At 43.8% G+C, this 25,582-nt stretch overlaps 1 protein-coding gene and 1 long non-coding RNA gene across 13 annotated transcripts in view; one reads left to right on the forward strand and one right to left on the reverse strand.

The window, feature by feature from the left end:
• On the forward strand, positions 1-23,720 carry LOC139048170 (uncharacterized). Of its 12 annotated transcripts, none has more exons than XM_070522728.1 (5): positions 1-151; positions 9,007-9,077; positions 12,127-12,223; positions 22,112-22,173; positions 23,596-23,720. In XM_070522728.1, exons 1-5 carry the CDS (start codon positions 115-117, stop codon positions 23,641-23,643), a joined length of 315 nt encoding a protein of 104 aa, XP_070378829.1. In that variant the 5' UTR covers positions 1-114; the 3' UTR covers positions 23,644-23,720. The 12 variants fall into 12 exon arrangements, 1 of the variants encoding a protein (XP_070378829.1); XR_011507595.1 differs by lacking the exons at positions 9,007-9,077; positions 12,127-12,223 and adding exons at positions 2,652-2,702; positions 4,964-4,997 and having other exon boundaries at positions 124-151; positions 22,112-22,223; XR_011507596.1 differs by lacking the exons at positions 9,007-9,077; positions 12,127-12,223 and adding exons at positions 2,652-2,702; positions 4,964-4,997 and having other exon boundaries at positions 124-151.
• The window catches only part of LOC139048171 (uncharacterized), an 18,572-nt gene continuing 9,036 nt past the window's right edge, over positions 16,047-25,582 (reverse strand). The window contains exon 4 of the long non-coding RNA XR_011507604.1: positions 16,047-17,875. This is a non-coding gene — a long non-coding RNA (uncharacterized lncRNA). The remainder of the gene's footprint in view (positions 17,876-25,582) is intronic.

Consider the following 25,582-nt stretch of genomic DNA (forward strand, 5'->3'; position numbering starts at 1 on the left):
AGAGAAATGTGGGGACTTTTGGTGCTCAAGATTTCTCGTCGTTTAGGTACTACGGGGAAGAAAACCGTTTGCTCCGTTTGTCCCTAGCCGAGCTTGCAGCACAGAATCGACAGGATGCGTGGCCGGCAAGGCGGAAGAAGCCGCGTCCGAGGTGAGTTTGTTTCTATTTTAACGCGATAGCGTTAAGGAGCTCGTGTCGCAGAAAAGCCGGTGTCGTCGGCGTCGGGTGTCGGCGTCCGCGGCGTTGACCGTAAGCGATAAATCACGGCAGGCGCTTTTGTTGCGACGGTAGCATATTAAATTTTATAGTCGCAAGGGGATATGTTTGGAAGTGAGGTGTCTTCTCGGATGACTTTAGTGGCAAAGCATTACGTCGTGCCGATGCATTGTTCATTAGTGTCGTTGATCAAGGTCAGCATACCACTCACTTCAGGGGAATCGCGGGAACGGAAACAGTTTATGAATTAACTGCCGTGCCGATGCATTAGTTCTTAATGTAACTGAGAATACAGCACACTTGGAGGTTCGTGGGAATGTAAATCTTGTACTCTGTAAGTATAAAACTACCGTCGTCATGCAATCTGAGCCGTAGATCGTTGTGAGAGCTGTATAGCCACACTGGCAAAACACTACGCCCTGCGGATGAATACGGAAGAAATGTATGCAAAAGAAAAGTGGTCGTCATGCAATTTCATAGCAGTAGACCTTTGTGAAAGCTGTGCAGTAACACTGATATTGGCTAGTTAATAATCCCGGCTGTTACGATGTCTAGCTCATATACGGGGCGCTCTATGTGGGCGAAACAAGGGCTCAGATCACTACAACCGCATGCGAAATAGCTCTGAATGCCTGCCAGTACACTTGTTCGGCGTCTCTGTGGTCAGCCAGTAACAAACGCATTGCACGAAACAGTGAGACTTTGTTTAATCCGCAATGCTTATGTGGCGAACAGGAGAGCAAAAGGTGAAAACAATGTTTTCATACAAGGCAAGTTATCCATGGAGTGGAATTGCATTGATCGTTGGTGTAGTGTTGATGCACTTTCTGAAGTCCAACCTTTAATGCAACTTAGTTTTCGTTGGTGCAAGTGCTTCTACTGGAAACATCCAAAATATGATTTAACAAATCAGGTTGCTGTCTTGTAGTTGTAGAAATTTTCCTCTGGTCATAAGTCTTTTCTGAATCCGGAAGAGCTGGCTGATTGCACATTTCATCTCGAGATAGCTCGCACACTTCCAGCAGCACAGGTTAGCACACTTTGTTGAGTGCAGATGAGCACTGCAAATTCAATCATTTTGATGAGGCACCGATCTAATGCCGCTCACTCTTGCCACAGCACTTTTTCAACTTGTACTGTACTTGTTTCTTCCACCTTCCATTTGCAGCACCAGGGCTAAGGCACAACAGCAATAACATTTCTAGCAGAAAATTCTTGCTCCTTGGCATCTGAGCTCCCCATTCATTTGCTACTTTCTTCAAATTTTTCTTTTCATTTGATGCTCTTGCCTTCACACACTGTCAGGCTTCTCCTTCATGCGTTTCTTTAATATTCCTTCTGTCTGCTTCTTGCTCGACATACCGTGCATGCCTTCAGTCATGTCCAATTAATCGATGCGGTCTTGTCCTTTTGTCTCTCTCCTCCAGAACCTGCAACTTTCGACAACCTAGCATTATTTTGCTTCTTTTTGTGATAGTGCCTGGCTATCTGTTGCTGATGCCACACATTCACTTTGCAATGGTTTATTAGACCACATACATAAATTAGTAGCTGTACAAAACCTTGACTCTCCAGCACTTCCACAAAATTCATGCAGAAGTGGAAACACAGATTACACTTCATTCCTCACCACAGCTTACTATGTCTGCATCAAAGCTTGATATTACCTACCCGTGCGCACTGTCTTTGTGTCTTCCTTTGTAGCTGTAGGTCACTGCATGAGCAGAGAAAGATTTTGTTGCTTAAATGTTCATGTGCTTAAGTAGGCAATGTAGTGTACTTGATTTTCACAATGCTTAACTCAATTGGTGGTATGCCTGCACTATAACATGCACAAACTGAACAGCATATCCAAACAAGAAAATTGCTAGCCTATCACAGTTAGGTTGAGTCATTTGAATGAAAGTTGGGACAGTTTTTGTATGGGATGGCTGATGGCATTCAGGCTCATCATGTCAACATCAAAGTGGGAGCAAAAACGCAGTACATGTATAAAATATGAGCAGTTTTATTGGATTGTGGTGCTTTACATGCACCTCACTTCAAGCACAACGATGTCTTTGCGTGTCACCAGTGTCGAAATGAAGCCACTCCAGCTGGTGAGCAATGTGCTTGCAGATAGCACTGGCTACATTCCTTTGGAAAGGCATCCTCATGTTGCACAATGTAGTGAAGATGAAGGCTTTTAAATTAATGTGTACTTTATTTTTTATTTACCTCTCACCTACTGTTGCCAACACAAATGATGTCTCCTGGTAAGCCGAATGCCTGTGAACATTGCAAGGCACAGTGTCAGGCAACCGTTTATAATCTTCAGCATAATACTGTAGAAGGCGGCCTTCTGGTTTGTATACATGAAAGCACCAGGAAAGCAAGCTAGATAGGCTAAAGACTAGCTGACTTGACAGCTCTGTACAGTCTGTACTGCTTACAGAAAGCAAGTCACACTGGTCATGGGACCTATAGCAGCGGCATGCAAATAAAGGTTTGTATTGCCTGTAGTACATATACATAGCCTTTCTTTGAAAAATATGTTTGGTCACTTTTCATTAACTTTACCTAGCCAGGACATGCATTATCACTTAAGCTGCTTGGTCTTCAAATAAAACGAGCATTTTCTGCATAGTAACTTTTACCTACATGAAATATGTGGTGGTGTTGACCTGTAGAAGTGTACAGAATACATAAAATCTTGAAGCACTTAAGCAGAATTCATAAACAATGCTAAATTTAGGTTGACTGACAAACTGAACTGTACAACACAGATAATATAGGGCACTTGCAAGACAGTTTCTTGAGGGCCTAGTTCCTAGAAGGTATTTAGAACGAAAACAGTGTCAACTGATTGGAAAAGGAAAGGGGACAGGCACAGTGCTCACTTATGACTCAAGTTTTTTTTTTTTTTGTGTGTGTGTGTGTGTGTGCAGTAATATATACGAGGTGGGTTCAAAAAGAAACCGAACTTTTGAAATAGTGTGCCAATCAGCAGAGGGAGCGTGCTGCGGCTACTGAGCGCATGTAGTGGCAGGTTTAGACAACAAACTGCCATTGCCGTGTTTCGCTCTGACCGTAGTTGGCGAGCTACAGCCGCTGAAGTGAGCACATGAACAAGCTGCTCTTCGGATTTGTGCCAAAGTGACAATGAAGAAATTGGAAGAACAGTGTGTGTGTGTGTGAAGTTCTGCTACAAACTTGGGAAAACTTTCACAGAGACTTTTCAGTTGCTTAGCCAAGCATACGGGGAGGACTATGCGAGTCGCACGCAGTGCTATGGTTGGTTCAAGCGTTTTGAAGAGGGAAGAATGTTAGTCGGTGACGATCCCAAGCCTGGACAACCTTCCACATCCACAGATGATGACCACATTGAGAGAGTTCGAACTGTGATTTGTGGAAATCGTTGTTTGACTGTTTGAGAAGTCGCTGATGAAGTGGGTATCAGCGTAGGATCATGTCATGAAATTTTGAGTGACAAACTAGGGATGCGTCGTGTCAGTGAAAAATTTGTGCCACGTTTGTTGTCTGGTGCACAGAAGCAGACCCGTGTTGAAATCAGCCAGGAAATGCTTGCCACTGCCACTGACGATGAAAACTTTCTTAAGAACATCATAACAGCCGATGAGACATGGGTTTATGCCTACAATGTTGAAATGAAAGTGCAGTCGTCGCAGTGGGTGGCCAAAGGTTCTCCTCATCCAAAAAAAGCACGCATGAGTCGGTCAAAAATGAAGGTGATGTTGGTTGTGTTTTTTTACTGCAAAGGCATTGCCCATCAGGAATTTGTGCCACATGGTTAGGTGGTAAACAAAGTTTGCCAGGGAACCCTAGCATGTTTGAGAGATTCTGTGTGCAGTAAGAGGCCTGAATTGTGGGAAAATCAGGCTTGAATGTTGCATCATGACAAGGCCCTGGCTCACATGTCGCTCCTTGTCCGCAGCTACTTAGCGAAACACCACACTTCTTTTGTGCCCCACCCACCATATTCTCCGGACCTAGACCCTTTCCAAATCGTAGAGGAGATTCAGGACAATGCGAGAAGAGACCTGCATGCCATTCCAGAAATTGCATTCCAGGAGGCTTTCCAAAAATGGAAGAAAAGATGGGAAGAGTGCATTGCCAGTAGAGGGGACTATTTTGAAGGGGACAGCACTTAAGATGTTGTACCATAAGCAGCAAAGCTGTTATAGCAAAAGTTCGGTTTCTTTTTCAACACACCTCATATGCATGGAAAGGGTGGGGTTCAAGGCAGGTGCAACAAGAATGCCCAATGTGAGGTCGAATGTAGAGTTTAATGTCCAAACCACAGCAGTAAGCTGGTAACCTTTAAATGGTAAGCAGAACAGTAATGCTACGGGAACTGTCATGCCCTTCATAATTGTAACAACCATCGGAATGTTGAAGTGTCTTTTCAATGTCCCATTAATTTCCACTATTCTCATTCTAAATGGGCAAATGCACCTCCATTCATTTACCATAAGACATATCAAGAGATCAACCCCACTAATGCTAGTTCTTTCTAGGTAGCTGAAGCAAAATAGCATTTCGTTCAGTCAGTATTGATGCAAGTTTTCAAACACTCCTATCATGAAATAGCTCAGTTGTCCATCTTGAGCAAGGCAGTTATTAGCTGGTATAATGTCAGAATTTGCTTATCATTTACTGGTAGACCTGCTGATGATAATGTAAGCAGAATGCTGCTGAGACCAATGAGAAAAAGTGAAAAAGAAAATAATTATTACATTGTTCCAGCCATCAATCCCTAAGATGTCCACCCTGCCCCATCGTAAGCAATCACTTCACATCCCAGCATGCATATCTTGTGCATTTCTTTCACTCTTTGTCTATTGTGTAGGACTGGCCATATTAGCTTAAAGCACTAGAAATCAATAACAATGACATCAGCATTGCCGCTGAGGAAAGACTGAAGTTAAAGAAAACAGAACCAAATCATACAAGGAAATTAAGGAACACACACGAGCACCTATTCACAACTGGAAGTTTGTTGGTGAAAAAACAGGTAAAACACAAATTGATAAGGAAAAAAAAAATTGTTCACGGAAAAACTGTACATATGTAACAGAACCTTGTGGGTGCATCAAGAAAAAAAGACTAAATGTTAACCTCATCACCCAAAGGGTCCCTGAAACTATTTTATTGGTGTGTTACCTACACGTACACAGTATCTCTCCTCGAATGGTTACTCAAAAAAAGCTTCATGTCACCATGCTATATAAAGAGCTGCAAGTGGTTAAAAATTACCCTCCTCTAAAGCCTTTTCTCTCCAATGTCACTTTTATTCTATGTGGCCTTGGCTATGTCCTGCCTCATTGGACACGACATCGTACAGTGACAGTAGTGTTGGCTACTTGCAGTTTACTTGAACCTAGTGTGTTCCCGTATGACTTAGAGATGCAGCTTTTTTTTTGTTATTGTGGTGATGATGGCCTCAAAACGAAGTTTACATAGAGCGCTTATGTTTTGTACAGTGTGCAGTCGCGGTAACTTACTCTCTGCACTCACCTGCAGTACAAGAATATAAGTGCAATAGGTACAGTGCAAGTTTTTGCCACTACATGTACCTAATAATAATAATATTTGGGGTTTTACGTGCCAAAACCACTTTCTGATTATGAGGCACGCCGTAGTGGGGGACTCCGGAAATTTTGACCGCCTGGGGTTCTTTAACGTGCACCTAAACCTAAGTACACGGGTGTTTTCGCATTTCGCCCCCATCGAAAAGCGGCCGCCGTGGCCGGGATTCGATCCCGCGACCTCGTGCTCAGCAGCCTAACACCATAGCCACTGAGCAACCACGGCGGGTAACTACATGTACCTCTCTGCTGCTTTGCTTTGCTTGCTGTCGTCACTGTGCTATTATTAAACATTGCATTCTTTTTCACTCTTTGGCTGCACATCTACAGCCTGGCACATCTATAGCAAAGCCCCGCTTTTTTGGAGAAACTCTCTAATTCATACCTTCCCTACCACACACATACAAATGTACTATCGACCCAAAAAGTTAACGAATGAAGGGATCTCACAAAAAGCTGAATATCTCCGCAGCCTCAAAACGAAGCCTGGTATTCCCATTTCCAGCCTCTACTAGTATATGCGAACATTGTGATGTTCGGTTTTACTGGGTACTTTTAAAGGCTGCTCGGATATTTAGCGTTTTCTGAGATCCCGTGGTCCGTAAACTTTTTTAGTCGATAGTATGTGTGTAGATAACAGTGGCAGACAATCTGCTATCTCAGGCAAGTCTACCATCGGACTCAAGAAACATCTACATGTCTTACATTAGTGTGTTTACTTTTACAGGTACATCAATTACTATGCCTTCATATCCTACTAAAAATAAGCTAAATGAGGAAGCTTGCTTTGTGCATTCTTAATGATGTCAAGTGGGAAGCCAATCCACTTCATGAAAAAAGATCACTTGTTCGTTCTGCTAGAGGTGGCTCAAAACCTGGGGAGTGGTGCCGCTATGACATCTAGCAATGGTGATGTTTAATACCTAATAATTACACAATTGATGCAGAATACCTAAATTTTATTTCATCATTCATCATTAGTACAGAAGGAGGTCCCGGAGTTACAAAAACTGTCAGTGGGACCTATTAGTAGTTTAACAATATAGTAATTAATACATTATGGCAACATAGCAGTGATACACATCAGAATACATGAAGTTAATGAAGTGAGTAATCAAATACAAGGAAGGTGCTTACAAATACAAGCAAATGAAATAGATGCTGTGTATGAATAAATAAAAATGTAGTAATTGGCACGTTATGGAAACATAGGGATGACACATATCAAAGAACACAAGGTTAATGTACGAGATAATTAGAAACAAAAATGTGCTTACAATATGCAAAGTACAAGTGAAATATATACTGTGTGACAAAAAGCTTAAAATTTCTAAATATAAGGAAGGAAAGAATAAAGACAATGGGATATAGAGAATAAAAGCGATACATTAGGCAAATACAGAAGCACTGAAAGTGGTAAAATAAATTTGTATATAATATATGTTCATAGTAATGAGTCTGTAGCCAGTACTGTCGATAGTAAATATTTCTTCATAGCTCTCTTGAATGTTAATGTTGTGCGGCAGGCTTTAATATGGGGTGGTTTAATTTAGTGTTTATTTGAGGAAGGAAAGAATTGTTAGAGGAATATCTCGTATTGTTAGTGTTGGTAAGAGCAGATATATTAATGCTGAACCCTTGATGATCTACAGTAGGTACGCTACTGCACTTGCACAAAACTCAAAATAATTTCAGAGCCCTGAAAACGAAGCTTTTTTTTCCCTACTCGTCAGGTGTTTCACTATCTGCACTGATGGTATTAGTAAAGTTTCGTTCGTTCTCCGTCCTCGCTTCACCGTTGGCACTTGAAGCTTCTCGGATGATGATCGGCAGTTGTTGATCAAACGCAGGCAGGAAACGATGATATCAGATGTACAAGAAATATTTATACGTAAACTTTTCTATATACATGGCAGGTAAAACAAATACATTACAAATTTGAACAATTGAGAAACAAAGTCTCACTTTTCTACTGTCTCAATGACTGTTAGAGCCCAGACTCGTTTTAACGTACATAGTACGGAGGCTCACTGATCTATCAGCAATCCTGATTTCAGCCCAGTCTGAGGGACAGCATGTCGTCCCGATTTTTATAGCCCAAATATACAAAGAAAAAAAGTCGGTAGGGCCGTTGGCCCGTCCCACAGGTTCAGTTGCCAATCAGAGTCAACCGTTTGTTAACCCACAACCCACAGAGATGGGCTTACTCTTAAAAATAAACATATTGGAAAACAAAGCTCTTTTCCTTCTTCCCTAAAACTCCGTTGCCCTCTCATTTCTCCGTAGTTAGTGACGGGCTCACAGGCTCAGCAAAACACGCCAGGCCCGAACAAGTTATCGCTAGACCGCCTCAAATCCCAACGGCGTCTAGGCCGCAAATGTCTCGGAAGCAGGGGCATCGACACCACGTAATGCCGCTGTACTCAAAGTTTGGCCGTGTGGGAGACGGATGGCCCTCCTTGTCCTTCAAACTTATTGTCTACAAGACAAAGTTCTCCGAGAGCGTGTTTCCAAGACGCCGTCGTCCGAATGCACTCTTTACGTGTGCACCACATTCCTACAGCGTGCGCTGTAAGCTGGCCTTCGACACCACATAGGCAGTCGCACCCAACAACAAGGCTGGCGATTGCGTTCCGGACGCGTAGAAGATTAGGTCCATGCTCACTGCATGCGGCACGGGGTCAGAGTTGCTAAGCCCTTCTTAGCCTCGGCGGCGCCTCCAATTAGTCAGGCACTCGGGCGCCAGACCCACAATACCTTGTACAGCGGTCCCTTTCAAGGCTGGTCTGTGTGACCGTCGGCGGACTGCCAACACCGTGCGCACAATACCGACTTCACGGAACCGGCACTCGCCCTCCTGGCGCCTGCCGCGACGCGTCACCCAACACCGCGCAGTGCCTGTGACCCCACATAACACAGCAACTGTCGCCCCGCTGACATGGGTGGGGAAGTGAACCCCCTCTCTATGCACAAAGCACACGGCCGATTCGTGACACTTAAGAACACGAACAATCAGAGCGACCTTACAGTATTCTTCTCGAGTATGGCTGGAGTACATATTTGTGCTGTGCGAATGTTCAAAATGTCAAATGTAAATCAAATAGCTGTTGACCATTTGACTTGTATTCAATTGGAGAACACGCAATTAGAAGTTATCAAATCTTCCTTTCTGTCAATAATTACACATACTGGGATCTTTAGGGAGAAAGTCAGGTGCATGTGGTGACCATTCTCAAAGGGAACTGCAGTTCCTGAGCGGACATATACAGCAGGTACTTTTTTGCTTTGCTTAGTAATTTCTAGTCGCGCAGTAAGGATGTCTCGCCTTTAGGCAGCCAACGGATTTTTCTCAATTGAGGCTGTAAAAATTATCATTTGGACAATGTGAACATGTTCCTGATGTCATCTTGGCGCGGCAGACACTATCACCTTTCAGTCACTTTCATTTACAAACTTATCAGTTGACCAGAGGCCTGGTTGTGACTGGCATTACATGTGTCAAACAATCTAAAAAACATCTCTTCTAAAGCTTGCTGCGGTTTCTTTTCCACCTCTTGAGTTTCAAAACCCCCCATAATGCCTTTGGCATTGTGTGCTGCTAATCCCAAGGGTGCAGAATCAAATTCCGACTGCAGCAGCTGCATTTCCACGGGGAAGAAATGCAAGAACACCTGTTTAGCATGCATTGAGTACACATTGAAGAATTCCAGGTGGTCAAAATTAATCCGGAGTCCCCCACTATGGTGTGTTTCATAATCATGTCGTTGTTTTTGCACATAAAACCCCAGACTCACCTCTTGTTCCCTGTAAGTAGCATTGGTTACACGAATTTAAGGCCATACTGCTCCACTCAAGGCCTATATGTAGTAGGTGTTTTCATATTCTGATATTTCTGGATAGAATTAAATATGGATATTTGACGAAACTGACCTATTGAATATTGAATAACAAATATGTTCACATTTCAGAGAAGTGTGGAGTATTCTTGAAAAAAAAAACTTTACATTGCAAGGGTGGACTTTTAACATTGTTGGTACAACATTTTTTTAGTGCTTAGCGCAGAAACCATAGACAAGACAGACGAGAGAAGAGACACACACAAGTGGTACTTTCAACGATTTATTGGAAGTTGGATCATGGGTTTATACATGCAAGCATTTGCTAGCATTCTTGATAAACCTGGCCAGATTGATGTCATATTCCTGTATTGCAGACAGAAAAGCATTTGAGCTTGTTTGACACTCTAATTGAGAAGCTCTAAATCGCAAATCTTCTGCCATACTTAATTGGCTGAATCTCTGCATACTTAACTAAGCACAAACAATTTGTCAGCATAAGCGATTGCCCTTCCCATGAAGTGCCAGTTACTTCCAGTGTTCCTCAAAGCAGCATGCTTGGCCTCTTGTCATTTTTAATATGTATTAATGATATAGAAGTAGACAGTCACCCCTTTTAAATAAAGTTGTTTGCTGATGATTGTTTTTTATTTAATGAAATACATTTCTGTTATTTCAATCTCAAAATTGGCCTTCGTCGGATAGTTCGAACCTCACTGGTCAGATTCACCCAAATACAGCCGTGTTATGCACTGAAGCATATGCAACTTACTGTGGTGAAGCATACCGAGAATGGAAAAGGGCCACTGTCACAGGACATCGCACGTGTTCCTTGATTATACAGGCATGCAGTTTCCTGTCACAGTAGGAGAACCTAGCCACCTAATAAGCATAGTGGCAGCCATTCAGAGCTGTTTCTTACGTTTCAGTGGTGATTTGAGTCCTTTTTTCACCTTCCATACATGTCTCCTATATGAGACCGTTAATGAGGCCTAGTACGTCTTCTTTAAGTAAATGTGCCGTGCACAGAGAAGTGGAAAACAATCGTGTTTTGGGAAAGCTAGCAAAAGGAAGGCAGTAAGTTGAAAAAACTGCGTTAAGCCGAGGAGATGTTAAAAGCGAACAAAAGAGTGTGAATATATCAAACTCTGAAGGCCTGCCCATACACCTATTAGGCATCTTGGTGCTCATACTGTGACTGGAGACTGCACATGTGCATGTATGTAAATTAGGGAACACGCGCTGTCTTGCAACAATGGTACCTTTCCCTGCTTGGTATGGTTCTACGCATAACATGGCTGTATTGCAGTGAAGCTAACATTAAGAAAAATAGTAAACTGGGCGAGTTGGTAGCTGTTGATGGTTGCAGGTGTAGCGCTAAACTGAAATGCAGCCAAAGTTAATTTTAAAGGCAAATACTACAAAGTGAAGCAATGGCATGTTTCAATGTTTTTTTGTGCCTTTTGTTTAATTCGACCAGTCTCAATGGTTCCGTGAGGATCGAATTAACGGGCATGCCTCATAATCAGAACTGGTTTTGGCAAGTAAAATCCCAGAAAGATGATCAAATTAATGGAAGTCGACTGTATATATGGCTGAGTAGAGCCACACTGTCTAAAACCGGTACAACAAGAAAACACCAAGAAACCTAAATGACCCATTGCAAATGCAGTCAACTTTCATGGCATGCGCAAATAATCTAACTTTCTCACGGACAATGATAGTGATAGTTTGCTGATACATTGGTTAGCGGCCGATAGGATTTGCCCAGTTTCTACTATTAATCTTACACACTTGCGCTTATCCCTGTATATAATAGCGGTGTCATTTAGAAGAGGGCGACATGGACATGTATTGCAATGCAAAGCAAGAAAATCGTCACCTGATACACTATATTTCTGTGCTCTCTTAAGTGTTCATTAATGCATCTTCTGGTTTGGCCTATGTAGCATCTACCGCATAACAGTGGAATATGATAGAACACTCCTACAGCGCATCCGACGAACTCATCTTTGCAATGCTACCACAAACCGGCTTATTTGTCCTTATTGGGTTAGTGGTTTTACACAAGGTGCTTAGCTTATTTGGAGCTGAAAAAACACCCGCACATTACCTTGGCGTCCTATCTTTTTCAGGCTATGTGATATCTGGTGTATATACGGAATCACAGCAGTTTTCACCTGGTCAAGGCTGCTAGCTCTTGCATTTGCATGGAGGCATCGTCTCGAAAGTTCCTGTTTGAGCAGCCTTTCTGCCACCGACACCAACACGTGGTTAGGGTAACCAGCCTCCTTAAGACTTGCAGCCGATTGCTGGAAAGTGGTTTTCATTAGGACGTTTTTGAAACACATGTTAGTTATGAAGGGTGTAAGATTGGGCTTGTTGATAAATTATGCTTCAAAGTCAGGTTAACAGCGCAAAGCCACCAGAAGGAATAGAAGAGAGAACCAAGCGCTGAACTTCCAACTGTTTCTTTTCTTTTCAGAAAGCATCGCTATTTATACAGTCACACAATAGCCCACCAGCCATGCTTAGAACGCCACGACAAAGCCACACAAAATTCAACGTGGTGATAGCCCGAGGTAACTGATCTCCTTGTCAGTGAGAGCGATAGAGGGGTGCTTATGCAACTATCCTTTAAACGTAGAATTTCTCCCGCTTTGATTATCTCACGTGTAACATGGTCCCCGTGTTTTGCAACAATAAAACATTTTTTGAATTTCGGCCTACATCCACATGCGCAGCAGTGGGCAGAAAGACATCTCTATTAGTTATGCCCCTCTTCACCAAATTCAAATGGGCTGAATGAAATTGGGTTTCTTAGCTCATGGACTGTAAGCCCAGCAAGTCCTACTAGTATCAGTAGAGATGAACTGAAAGTCAAGAAACTGAAACGTATTGCACTTCAAAAGTCACTTCAAGAGGTCTCAAACACTCGCAAAAAATCTTAGACATCGGGACATTTTTCTAGAAAACTATTACTAGGGAAATCCAGAAACACGAAAAAAATTGTTGACCAATCTAAAAGCCCGCTGAAAAACTGTTAGTCCCGTGAGGTGGTCATATATGTGTCTATCTAATTGTGCTAAATATAGGTTGCTAAAGACGGGAGCCAGACACAACCCTATGCAAATGCCTTTCTTCTGCAGATGCAGCCTATTGTTCCACTGTGCAAAGGTTGGCGACATGTAAAAACACCATAATTCTAAATACCCTTCTACTGAAACAACCTGCTTCCTGTGAAAACCTTACGGCGCCATATTTGTCAATACAATCCTCGACACATTGAATAAGGTCATTGAGCAGGATAGAATAATATAATTCTTTGACCTTAGCTGAGAAGGCCTTGAAGCCCTTTTTGCCGTGAAACCTAACAAAATCAAGGATTCGTTAGAACCTTTTACAAGAAACTGGTCATCAATCTCTTTAATGTTCAGCTTTGAAACCAGGTACGGGGCAGCTTGCTTCTGCCAGGTACCCCTTTCGGAAATTATGACCCGAAAAGGAACATCCTCTTTGTGCACTTACTAAAAATTACATCTTTGAACTTTTGCTTAGTTTATCGAGATTCAACTTTCTGTAAATTTCACTTGGTTTCGCTGCTACTTTCATAAGTGATACATCCTTACGCTCATTGAACACTGCAGAAATTGCTTGACTGGCTTTCTCCAAGAAACATTTAAAGGAAAAAACTGCGAAACCACGCTCTTTGTCAGCTGGTATGACACACAATGAATTGCTCTTCAGGTAAGACTACACATTTTACAGGTAACTTGGAAGGTTGGGGCTTGCATCACAACGGGGCATCTAAACCTTCCGAGTTCATCCTCACACCATCTTCTTACGGGGCTCTTCTGGACACTTTACTTATAACGGACAGGGAAGTTCCGGTTTAGTCCAGCTGGTAGCTTGGGCAAATTTTGGACCGAGGCCAAGAACTTTGCACACACTGTTGGGTAGGATGAAACCTTCAGAAACATAGACATCACTTGTTGCTTTCTGTCAATCCTTGTTCACATGAGCCCGTAGTAGTCTTATTTGAGGTTGCCAAAGAAACTTGGTGACCTGATCAGCTAAGTGCAGGTGCCTCCACAGAAGGTTCCTTGCGACGCACGGCTCATACTGATCAAACATCTGCACGCTGAGGTAATCTCTGTGGAGACACGCCTGCTGAAGTTGTTTAGCACATACAATCTTCAAAATTCTTTTTCCATGACCGACATCCGAATAGTGCGCAACCAGTAAACAACGATTTTATATCCTGTAAAAGCTGCTTGTTATGAATACAGAACCTTAGGACACACATGCTGCTGGCAGCCATGGCAATGAGGGCAACAGTATGCCCGGAATCCCGAGGAACATATTGAAAAAAGCCTGTTGTACTAGAAATGAAATCGACAAGGGTGGCAATATGGGCTTGTTGGTCGGTCATCATGGAATGGTATCTGGGTAGTGCAGCAAAACACGGACATAATAAAAGAAAGCTAGAACTACCTGTGAGCGCATATATATGCACAAGTGCATGGTTGAGTAAACTCACAGGTGTTTAATTTGTTTTTTTCTGTTGCTACTTTTTCTTGCATTTTGATTGCTACATATATTGTAATTCCCGCAAAAAGCATCAGCTGGTAGTCACCGCTGTATTTTGCTATGCAATTTGTATTTTGTTATGCAATCTTATCATCTCAGCGCGCGCCTGAAGGCGAAATTGTTGCCTAGGCAAACTATCGCCGAAGTGGAACGTTTCAGAAGACGTCCCCAAATATGTGCACAAATATTTCACTGAAAAACATTTCAGGCGTATCTTTGCTTTGTTTTTACTAAAATTTCGCAGCAACACAGCATTTCTTTACTCCAAGTTATTTATGAATCACTAGATGTCATTATCTACGTCGTTCATGCGTACTTTAGGCAGTGAAAACGGCACACCCACCTGCGAGTTTCTCCGATACCGACGTGTCTGTTATAAGGCGATGATATATATATTATTCTGGACAAATCGGGCGAGGCCAACATGCTAAGCATATAATGAACGATGAGTACCAACAAATGGGATCTTGTTTTGAAATCGAACTAGAACTGAAGGAAACGAAAACGCAGGTTAAGATTGCGGTAGATTACGGTAGAGATTAAGGTTACGGTATTACCCATGTAGTGGTTTCAATACCACTTTTCATCAGGCCAATAAGAAAGTGGCAGTTGTATACCGATAAAGCATGTAGTTAAATTACAAATATTGCCCTTGCAACGAAGGTCGGCGCAAGCTGGCTGAGGGGTTTGCTTACCTCCAGAGATGGCGCGTGTACAAAGACACACACGTATCGATGCAGGACTTTCTAGAGGCTCCACAAATACACACAGCATCTATTTAATGACATTGCGTTATGCTTAACGGCACACGAAAGCTTCGAGACTCAGCTGCGTTAGTTACGCCAAATTCGAAAAGTAAACAGGAAGCTGCCATGGCACTTTTTGCAGGAAGCAGGTGGCGCTTCATGCATCAGAAACCGAAACAGAAACTAGCAAAACCATTTTTTTTTTGTAAGCGTTAATCTTGTTTTCCGTGCTCGGAAGTTATTCCATTGGTTTGTTGCAGGACGTCCGTGTCATTGAAGGATTCAGTCCCAGTTTTAATGGTTTAAATTCTTCAAACGGTTTCTATTTTTTGCACCGCCAGTACACAGAAGCGTTTTATAACGGTCTTTATTGATAAATCGATATGTGGCCATTGTTTATTGCGTTTTGAAGAGCACTCGCTTCGTCTTTCCAACAAGACGCGTAGGTTCGACGCTCCGATTTGCATTTAAAGTGAGCTTTTGATAGCCTTACTTTATCCATTTCCGCGTTGTATATGCGTTTTGACGCCTTTCACTAGTTTGCGACAACGCAGAGTATAACAGCGGAGTCGCGCTGTTTACCTTTCGCATGTTAAACGAAGCAAAACATCGGTAGTGCATCGTAAATGTTTTCTAAACATAGTGCAGGCACCACTCGCACCGTTAAAGCATGACTGTTAAGAAGCATTTGCAGCAGCTCATTTGTCACTACGTTGGAGCGAGAATATTGCTCATCTGCCGCTTTACCTTTCTTTACTGCTCCGTATTTTTGTGCATCAGGATATTTTAATTTTATGCAAACCACCCCTTCCGTGTGAAAAAGAAATGAATTTAAGGAAAGGATGATGCAACAGTTGCAAGGAAGGTGCCACAGTTGTGTGAAATAAATAGTGCTTTAATTACCAACATCTGTAGTGACCTGGTGATCGTGCGCCTTGGGCGAATTCATTTTGTGTAAAAATGTGTTCCGGCTACTTAAAAGGTAAGCGTGACGTTGTGGCATCAACTGCTATCTCTCTTGTTGAATGAATTTTTAACAATACGTCATTGTCATGGTACCGAGGCAAAACAACTGAAAGTCGCCTTGCAACCAAAATGTTGCCTTTCAACATACGACAGGAACACACAAACAAAACATTAGTGTATGCTTCAGTATACCTTATTTTTACAGCTATATTGAGCTATAAAGCTTAGGTAGTTGTGAAAATGAGACGCAACTGTGATGGACATAGAAGAGCATAGTATGCTTGCATGACCAAGAAATTTTTAAGGATGAATTTTCAGTACTTGAAAACATTGCATAAAAGTAGAGCACTGCATGGACACTTTTCCCTGGTCTGATCCGAGCCAGTGCCATGCACTGGTCCACCCTTGTCTAGCTCAGCTAGGTTTGTCCAGTTAGCCCTTGAGCCTCAGTGTAGCATGATCCACCTCTCTGTTGTTATGAAGATGCCAACTGCATATGTATTTGCTAGATACATATCTTGCTAAGCAGTTTTCCACTTGCGTTGCTGCTGACAAGTGGAAAAAAAAAAAATTAGGTTTTTGGCAGCAGTGAATAATTTGCCGCCTTGCATTACTTTAGCTGTGGTCATAGTAATGCAAGCACAAACAAAAATTAGAAAATTTCTGAGATCAATGAAATTAACTGGACTGGACATTAACTGGACATGGAAGGAAATAAATTATGGATATACATCCACCAATTATGTTGCACGTTAAGGTGTAGTCCAACTGACTAATGGTTTCCATTTAATTTCTTTATTCATTGTTCAAGGAAGTTGAATGAAGTTCTGTAATTCATTGCATAATTACATCAGCATGAATGAATTCTTGATTGAAGGTTTTCTTCAATAAATACTTGAAGGGGGGATGCTGCGAAATTTCTCATTAGTGAAGGGGATTTGGAAAACAGAAAAAAATGTAATGTGTCACCGCAATGTCGATGGGATCGGTAGATGAATAGGCGGCCAGAGTGTAGTGGCTCCAGTTTGAAGAGGAAAGGCAGGCGGCGGCAGATGGTGGTGGCGTTCTGGTCAGGCAGCTGGGCGTAGAACTCAGGCCCATAGCCCGACTGCTCTCGTTCTGCCCATGAGCGCAGAAACTCGCCGGTTTCGAGCAGCAGTTCATGATCGGGTAGAGTGGCGAAGCCCAGGAACGGGTTGGCAGGAGGTCCCGGTTGGTTGAAGTCCTGGTGGCTCGGGTCCGGAACCTGCCGGCCGGTCTTGAACTCCCGGTCCGGTGGCCGACGTTCTCTTGGCGTCGCTTCCTGGAACTCTCCCTTCTTCTGCCAGCGCACCTCGCTTTTCTGCCGCTCTGTTCGATTTGTTATTTCCTGATTGGCCCCTGGAAGCTCCGTGTTTTCTTCTGATTGGATGCCTTTTCCTTTTATTCTTTTCTTCTAGTGCTGCGTGCTCACGTGCTGGACGCTCTTCAACGTTGTCTTCCATCCAGTACAGAATTCGCCTCTGCGTGCACATTCTTTCTTGTCTCTCTCCATCTACCGTACCATGTCATGCACTACACACCACACTATGTAGTACAGACATTCGTATTATTACGATCTCATCGAGAGAGGCTCAAGAGACGAGCCGCTGCGAGGAAGAGATGAAGTGTGTCTGGGCTCATGGCGTGAGCGAGTGTCGGCCTGGCTGTCTGGCTCCAGTGTAAATAGCATGTAAATAGCCTCTTTCATCTCTGTATTTCGTCTGTGTCTGTGCAACATTCTGGTGGAGGTTAGCGATCCCCGTCCTCGTCACGGCACTCCGAAGTGGTCGGCATATCGAGCTTGTCACCATACCTCCCGGTGACGAGACCGCATCTGTAACGGCTTCAGCTTGTCCGACTGCTCTTATCGTCATGGTTGCCCAACATCGTGACCCTGGTCTCTTCTGTGGCCTGGAGGGACAGGACGTTGATGAATGGCTCAAGCTCTATGAATGCGCCAGTGCTAATAACAGGTGGAATCCAACAATTATGCTTGCTAATGTAATCTTTTATCTCGGTGGCACCCCACGTGTGTGACTCCAAACACATGACGAGATAATTAGCTGGGACAGTTTCAAAGTAAAGCTACGAGAACTGTTCAGTGACCCCTTCAGGCGCAAGTTTGCCACGAGAAAGGCTCTTGCGCCTTGTGTCCCGACATCTACAGAGCCATACGTTCGATACATCCTAGACGTCTTGGCTCTTTGCCACAAAGCCCACGATACTATGCCTGCAGCAGAAAAGGTGGCTAAAAGGCATCGCCGACGATGCTTTCAATTTTTTGTTTTCGGCAACGTCTTTCCTATCAGCGCCATGATAAATGAATGCCGTCGCCTTGAATAAGCTAAGAGCTGCCGTGTCACACACCACATCACGCAGCTACCCAACACTGCTGCTAAGTCGACATGTGAGGGTCGACCACATCAGACGACCACCTGTGATGACCTAACCCGTATTGTTCGCCGCCAGCTCGAGGCCACCTGTTGGCCAGCCTTCTCCGCGACACCTCTCGACCCGCCAGCACCCACAATTGCCAGGATTCAGGCCGTCGTCAGACAGGAATTTGAGAACGTGGGTCTGAACTCTGTGTGTTTAACGACTCAACCCAGCGTTCCCCCATTCTCTAGCGGCCCTCCTCGTCCCTGGCACTCCTTTTCTGCCACATATCGCAACCCGTCCAAATGGCGTACCCCTGATGACAAGCTGATCTGCTTCCACTGCTGTCGCATCGACCACGTCGCTCGTCACTGCCGCAACCAATGGACATACACCTCCTCGGACATACACCTGCGCTTATTCCTGGACCTTTGGACCTACTGTTCCCTATGCCACCCGTCTAGAACCCACTGCCACTGATGCTCCACCTCCGAACCTTCGCTACAGCCACTCGCCCTCACCTCAACGCCATCAGTCTCGTTCGCCCCAGGCCCGTCACTTCTCCTCGCCGCCTATCGCCTCCTGGATGCAGCCAAAAAACTAGGCACTACAGCTTCTGGAGGTGAAGCTGTGTTGTCGACCCTGCCCTCAAATTCTCTGCTCATGTTACCTACGAACCAAAACTTTCTTGGCATTGACAGGTATCCTGTGTTACGTTCGACCAGCGGGGGCTGGCGATCTTTGAGGAAGGGACTGACGGAAAGGCGCCACCAGGTCTGCTGTGACGACTAGCTTTGAAAGGACGACCAGACATCAGTCCCCAGCCCATCGGCGCCACCATGGCTGTGGCGGCGACTGGTTTTGTAAGGAGGACGATGCGCCGCGTCCCCAACGGAAGGGCGCCGAGATGGCTAGACACAGTGGGCGGAGCAAGTATTGTTAGCGTGTACACCGTGAAGGTCTGCTTGGAGCAGGGGAGCTCCTGGAAGATATTTTGTGGTGCCGTCTCATGCAGCTTTGAACCCGTCTCGCGCGTCAGTCAACAGACAGATGCAGCGGCCACTGACTGCAGGGTCAACTCTGGGATAAAGAGGCACCTGCTCGGGTCAAGCACAGTGTCTGCGAAAACCCTCTCACCTCGGTGTGGTCAGTGCAACCTGTGCAGAAGTGTGTGCGTAAACCCTGCCCCTCAAAGGCGGGTTGGTTATGATGACTTTGGACGCTCCGAATTGGTGGGCGGTGAACTGCTGTGTTCCGTCACCTAGGGATTTCGGGAGGACAGTGTATTTAAGGAGCTGTTGGCAGCTCTTCAGGGTGCATTCCTTTTTCAGTCTTGTAGACTGATGAAGTGTAACATTCTCATGCAGATACTGTAAATAAATCCCAGATTCCTCGTTCTTGATGAGAACAAGTCTCTCCCTTCAATAACGTCCTCAGCGTGGGTAAGTTTGATGACCGCATGGGCCAGCTACCATCTATTTCATGCCCGACTCCAACCATTACATCTGTCATTGCACTCATCGATGCAGGAGCACATCTTTCTATTATATTATAAGTGCTGCCTTCCGAAGACGACTGAAAAAGCACTTCACCCCAGCGTCAGCACGCGTTGGTCGCGTTGCGGATGGCGGTACTGTGCCTATCATCAGCATATGTACGGCATGTGTCAGCGTTGCCGGCCACCACACTCCTGTCCTTTTCACCGTGATTGCTCATTGCCCCATGACCTAATCCTCGAACTCGATTTTCTCTCTGCGCATTCTGCTCTTATTGACTGCTCTGCCAGTAGCCTTTGCCTTGAGGTGCCGATTCTCGTAGAACCTTCCAGCGCACCCCAGTGCCGCTTACGCCCCACCTGCTTTATTCGCCTGCCATCGAAGTCAACAGCCTATACTGAACTGTTGTGTTGTCCACCTGTTCCTGATGGCGAGTACCTCGTCACTCGCCTGCCCAACATTCCACTACAGTATGACGTCACCGTGCCTCACAGCATTCTGACTGTTACTGCTAACCATACTCGCATGCCTATCTTTAACTTTGGATTGGGAACGCAAATCCTATTGCAAGGTATTTGCCTCGTCAACGTTGATTGTCTCGGCGACCATCATGTAGCAGCTTTATCAAGCGATGGTTCTTCTGAGCTTAGCATGCCCCTCGCACCAGCCTCGGGCATCGATGCCAACATAAAGAAAATGGTTGCGGTGGACCTGTTCTCTGCGCAGGCTGACAGCCTTTGCAAAGTATTATCGTCCTACCGAGATATCTTTTACTTCAAACGATCGCCCTTTAGGCCAGACGCTCGCGGTCCAGCATTGGATTTCTACTGGCGATGCTACGCCTATTCACCGATGACCATATCAAGTTTTTGCATCGGAACGCCGAGTAATTCTAAGTGAAGTGAATAAAATGCTAGATAAAAACATCATTAAGCTTTCTTCGAGTCCCTGGGCGTCACCTGTGGTTTTGGTTAAGAAGTACGGCACGTGGCGCTTCTGTGTGGACTACCGTCATCTGAACAAAATTACTAAGAAGGACGTCTACCCGCTCCCAAATATAGACGATGCCCTTCACTGCCTCCACAATTCCAGCTATTTCTCTTCTATTGATCTTCGTTCTGGATACTGGCAGATTGCTGTTGGCGATATGGACAGAAAAAATATGCTCAATCAGCTTAGTAAGTTTAAAAAAGTAGGGCACGCTGTTCACTCCATAGAGAAATGTTTTGCGTTCCTGGTTCATTGGCCTTGAGACGAAATTGCCCTCGCTGTACAGAACTATAACATGGTTGAACTTCAAAAGTTCCTCCCATGAGAATGCAAAGAAGCTCTCCAGTAGGATGGGTGCAGTTGTCTAATGTGGCTATCACTAATATTACCCACAGTCAAGATTCTATGGCACATATATTTCTTTGATTAACAAGGCCAACTTAAAGCAAAATGTGTGTTTTTACACCATAGATCAGCAGCACATAAGCTCCACCTTAAATGTGATTGTTCACCTAAATGTGCCTGCATTTGGAAAGGTAGTGCAAACCTTAAAATTAAATTAAATCGTGGGGTTTTACGTGCGAAAACCACTTTCTGATTATGAGGCATGCCGTAGTGGAGGACTTTGGAAACTTGGGGTTCTTTAACGTGCACCTAAATCAAAGTACACGGGTGTTTTCGCATTTCGGCCCCATCGAAATGCGGCCGCCGTGGCCGGGATTCGATCCCGCTACCTTGTGCTCAGCAGCTTAACACCATAGCCACTGAGCAACCATGGCGGGTAGTGCTAACCTTCTGTGCTGGTAGAACCCAATTTCAAAGTGTTTGCCCAGCCCTGTGCACTGTAACTTGATGGTTCCAAATTGCTGGTTTTTAGGCCCTTGCCCAACTGGTTTGTTGAATTAGATGTTAAAACGAATGACAGCTACCATTGTCTGGACACTTATCAATGAGATTCCACTGTAATTTCAGTGGTGTTCACAGCAACAACATATTTGGTGAAGTAAGGGACAGGCAGAGTGGTAAAGAGGACTGTGAAATCCATCAAACGGATATGTTGAGCTAACAATGTGGGCTCATTGTATAAGGCGAGCAAGCTGCAGAGAATTGCTAAGCTTGATGTGCAGACCTCATTTCTCAGGCAAATAAACTGTGCAATGTCTTGTTTTATTATTGATGACTGCTCTGCCAGTCTGCCCGAGTTGCCATTTTTTTGTATTTATCATAAAGCAGGCAATTTCATGTTTTTGTAGTTGTGTGACACAGAGTCATTTGTTTCTTACAGCTGTCGTCTTCTCGGAAGCAGGCACTCATGCTTGGAGACCTGCAGAGCACAAACTGCAGCATGTATGCCGAAATAAATAGTTATTGCCTATTTCAAATAGAACCAATGTAAGGCAAGGCCCCTTTTTGCTGTACTGTGCTTGCAAATTGCAAAGCAACGATAAGACACAATGTAGAAAGAAACATTTTCTTTTATTTGGCGGACATTAGAGTGGCATAAAAAAAAAAATATTGAGCAGCCCCAAGTCAGTCACTACACTAAGCAGCTCCACTGCAATTCACATGACCTAGGAATCCCAGCCATACAACCGAATGATTATTCATATAAGTGACGATCAAGATCATTCTTCACTTGAATGCCACGGAGCGCTGTTCAGTAACAGCAATCAGTTTGTGTCCCTGCAAGCAGGAATATTAATTTGTGTTTTGGTTATTGGTGACATATCGAAATTTATAGTTTTCTGGCCCATCAGATGTTTGAATCAGAAATAAATTCTCCAAAGATGTACACCTTGTCAGCGGTATATGCAGGATGATTTGCGGTGGCCAGAGACTTTTGAGTGGGACTTCGGTATCAATGGAGGTATAATGTGTGTGCATGTTTCAGTACAAGGGAGATTGGAGGCTGCATCAAGGCAACCTATAGGCACTGTGTGAAAAATCTTGAAAGCTACGCTATTTGCTAATGCTCTTGTGCCCTCTGCACTTGATAGAACACTTTCCAGCTTTAATTTCAATCAGAAAAGAAATTTAGTATTTTCTGATGCTACCTTGACATGCAAACAAGTTTTTGTCATGTAGGAGGAGGAGGGGGGTTACGTTAAACTACAACACAATTTATCTAAGTTTTTCAGCGTCCTACTTCATGTGTGGTACACTTTCTTTAATTTGGCTTGCTGACCTGGCAGTTGCATAGTCTTGGGCCAGGGATGACTGGATGGGAGAAGACAATGAGGAGTACTGTTCATTGTTTAATATGCGCTTGTGTAATATAATATGTAAAAATAAAAAAACGAGTGATATTTTTATGCTTTAAGCATTTTGCAGAGTGAAGTAAAGTTATAAAGAATTTTCTTTTTCTCTAAGAGATGAGAGAAGATGGTGTTGCTTGCTCATGATGTTGCTGGGATACCCTAGTACCTATCTCATAACTCTTTAGTGCAGTGAAGATCACCAGGTAAAAACCACATCAATATGTAAGAGTTATGAATCTTCAGCATGAAAGTAAATTAGTGCTTTATTTTGTTGGATACGTTCCCCTTTTGGAAAGTTCTGTGAACAAAATGAAAAGTAGCAAAAGGAACAAATAAGAATTTGGAACAAGCATGCTATCAACACAACTAATGCAGAAGCAGAATTTAGTCACACTACATACCAATAAGGACAGTGTAGGTGTGCGAACGTTGCTGATTACTTTTCCACCTATGACAAAGGAAAAAGTATACTCCAGTAATTCAGATGAGAACACAATTCTTGTTACACCAGGTGTGGCGAGCCCGGGAGACAGCAAGAGCCGCAGGAGTCCTGGACTAAGGGCGCCTCCCACACAAGCAGAAGGACACCTGCTTTTCCTTTCTTTTCTGTAATAAATGTTTTTTCTTCTCCTCCTCCTCCTCCTTATGTCCTTTAATACAATGGTTTACCTGACTTGGAGGCAGTTTTATCTCGGGAGCTCCTATCTGAATACATGGGAAAAGAGAAATAGTTTTTCTCTGAAGCCAGCAACAGAATTCGATAAGGTTGGTTCTGTTTACAAAAAAAAAAACCGCTGAAATGTAGCCACTGTTTTAGGGGGCAATGTTTTGTGGCAGGAAAATTTGAAAATTGTGAAATTAAAAGGACGTCCGTATGAAGTTTGCAACTTGATACAAAAGCTATGACATTGTAAACTTTGTGCTTATATTTTTTAAGCTTACTGACTCTCAGCAATTTTTCCTAAATATTGAAGGTCCTAAATCAAGATTATGCAGCCTAGAATGACTAAAATTTAACTTTTTCTCTCAAATACAACAAATTTCATTGAAATTATTCGAGTAGTTGTCTCAAAAGCATTTCTGCATTTTACATGTATTTGAATAAAGAGATTAGAGTTGGCACTGAACTAAAGCATCCTCCTCAAGGTAAGCACGTCAATTCTGGCCGTAAGGCCAGTTATCAGTCTACACTATAAAAGAGAATTGCCTTTTTTTTACACTTTTCCAGCAATTCCAACTTAGTAGCATGCTTAACTGAATGCAGCTAGGAAGAAGGAAATTTGACAATATTTAGTTTATGTGCAGAATTAATGCATTTGTATGTCACTGAATTTTGGCCTTCATGAGCATTCATATCCTTGAATTTTTTTCAATGTTGAATCTAGCATTTGAATCAATTGAATCAAAGCAGCCATCAGGCCACCAAGCAACGTAAGGGCAAATAAGAACTTCATGTGGAAGCACTTAAAAGGTCTGTTCAATTCATCTGCACAACTGTGAACCAGTTAACGGAGGTTCACAAGAAGTTCAGAAATTGTGCAGCTTGTTTCTGCAGTGCAGGCACAGCGCAACACTCAAAACGAATGGCAAGGTGCAGATGCGGTGCAGGTGTTATGTTATGCCCAATTAATGTGCATAGAGTGCGTACATTTGAAAGATCGTGAACTACAAGTATCAGCTTGTGGGCCTAACTACAAACCACACTTGTAGACACATCAGACGTGCGTAAGCGGGCTTTTAATGGCGCTTGCGCCCATGTGCTGGATTTTCTGCTGCACTGCTGCGTCGCACCTGTATGCCTGTACCAAGTCGGCACCGACAGCGGAGTAGGTGCAGCAAAATCATGAACCAGCCCTGCACCTTTTGAAACGAACGGAGTGGTTCAGCGGGCGCCACTGGAACAAATGGCTGGGTGCAACTTGTGAACTCGTTCAGGCGGTGCAGGCGAATCGAACGCACCTAAAGTAAAGCACATTCAGGGGTGCTATAACATAAAATGATTTCAAACTGTTTTGATTCCAATCTCCTGACATCAAATTTACGTAACCACCGGTGCAAGCATTGGGCGGTGACCTGCAGCGTGGTCTGAACCCAATCAGACACTCTCCTCGTTTATAGGAGGTCACCTTTGTTCACTTTCAAAACCAATAACATTGCCTACACTCAGCGGTTTTTCTTATCTAATTGGCTGACAAGAGGCGAGGAGTACGGTCTAGTGGAGAGGGTTTCGATGGGGCTGAGCCAGCACAGTGAAAATAGATAACCGCATGAAGAGGGTGGTGCTGGCTTCTCCGATTGGTCCGCTTCACCTTACTTAGCTTGCGGTGGCTGGTCGAAAATCACGGCAGCTTGCAACAGAAGGATAAGAATGCCGCTAAAACGGATCCTCGGCAAGGAAGAGTTGGCAGAGTGATGCTGTATACATGCCGCAAGGGCTCGATAACGTTTTACTGTCATGCAAAAAGGTTTATCATGTGCAAATAAATACATGCTGACCG

This window comes from Dermacentor albipictus, chromosome 7, assembly GCF_038994185.2.
Source record: "Dermacentor albipictus isolate Rhodes 1998 colony chromosome 7, USDA_Dalb.pri_finalv2, whole genome shotgun sequence".
In the NCBI taxonomy this organism is placed as follows: domain Eukaryota; kingdom Metazoa; phylum Arthropoda; class Arachnida; order Ixodida; family Ixodidae; genus Dermacentor; species Dermacentor albipictus.

Excerpts from the sequence above, each read along its gene's own strand:
- LOC139048170 (XM_070522728.1), top strand. The coding sequence starts at position 115 with ATGCGTGGCCGGCAAGGCGGAAGAAGCCGCGTCCGAG. Across the intron at positions 9,078-12,126 it reads TGAGCGGACATATACAGCAG|AAAGCATCGCTATTTATACA; the intron begins GTACTTTTTTGC and ends TTTTCTTTTCAG. Across the intron at positions 22,174-23,595 it reads CAGAGCACAAACTGCAGCAT|GTGTGGCGAGCCCGGGAGAC; the intron begins GTATGCCGAAAT and ends TTGTTACACCAG.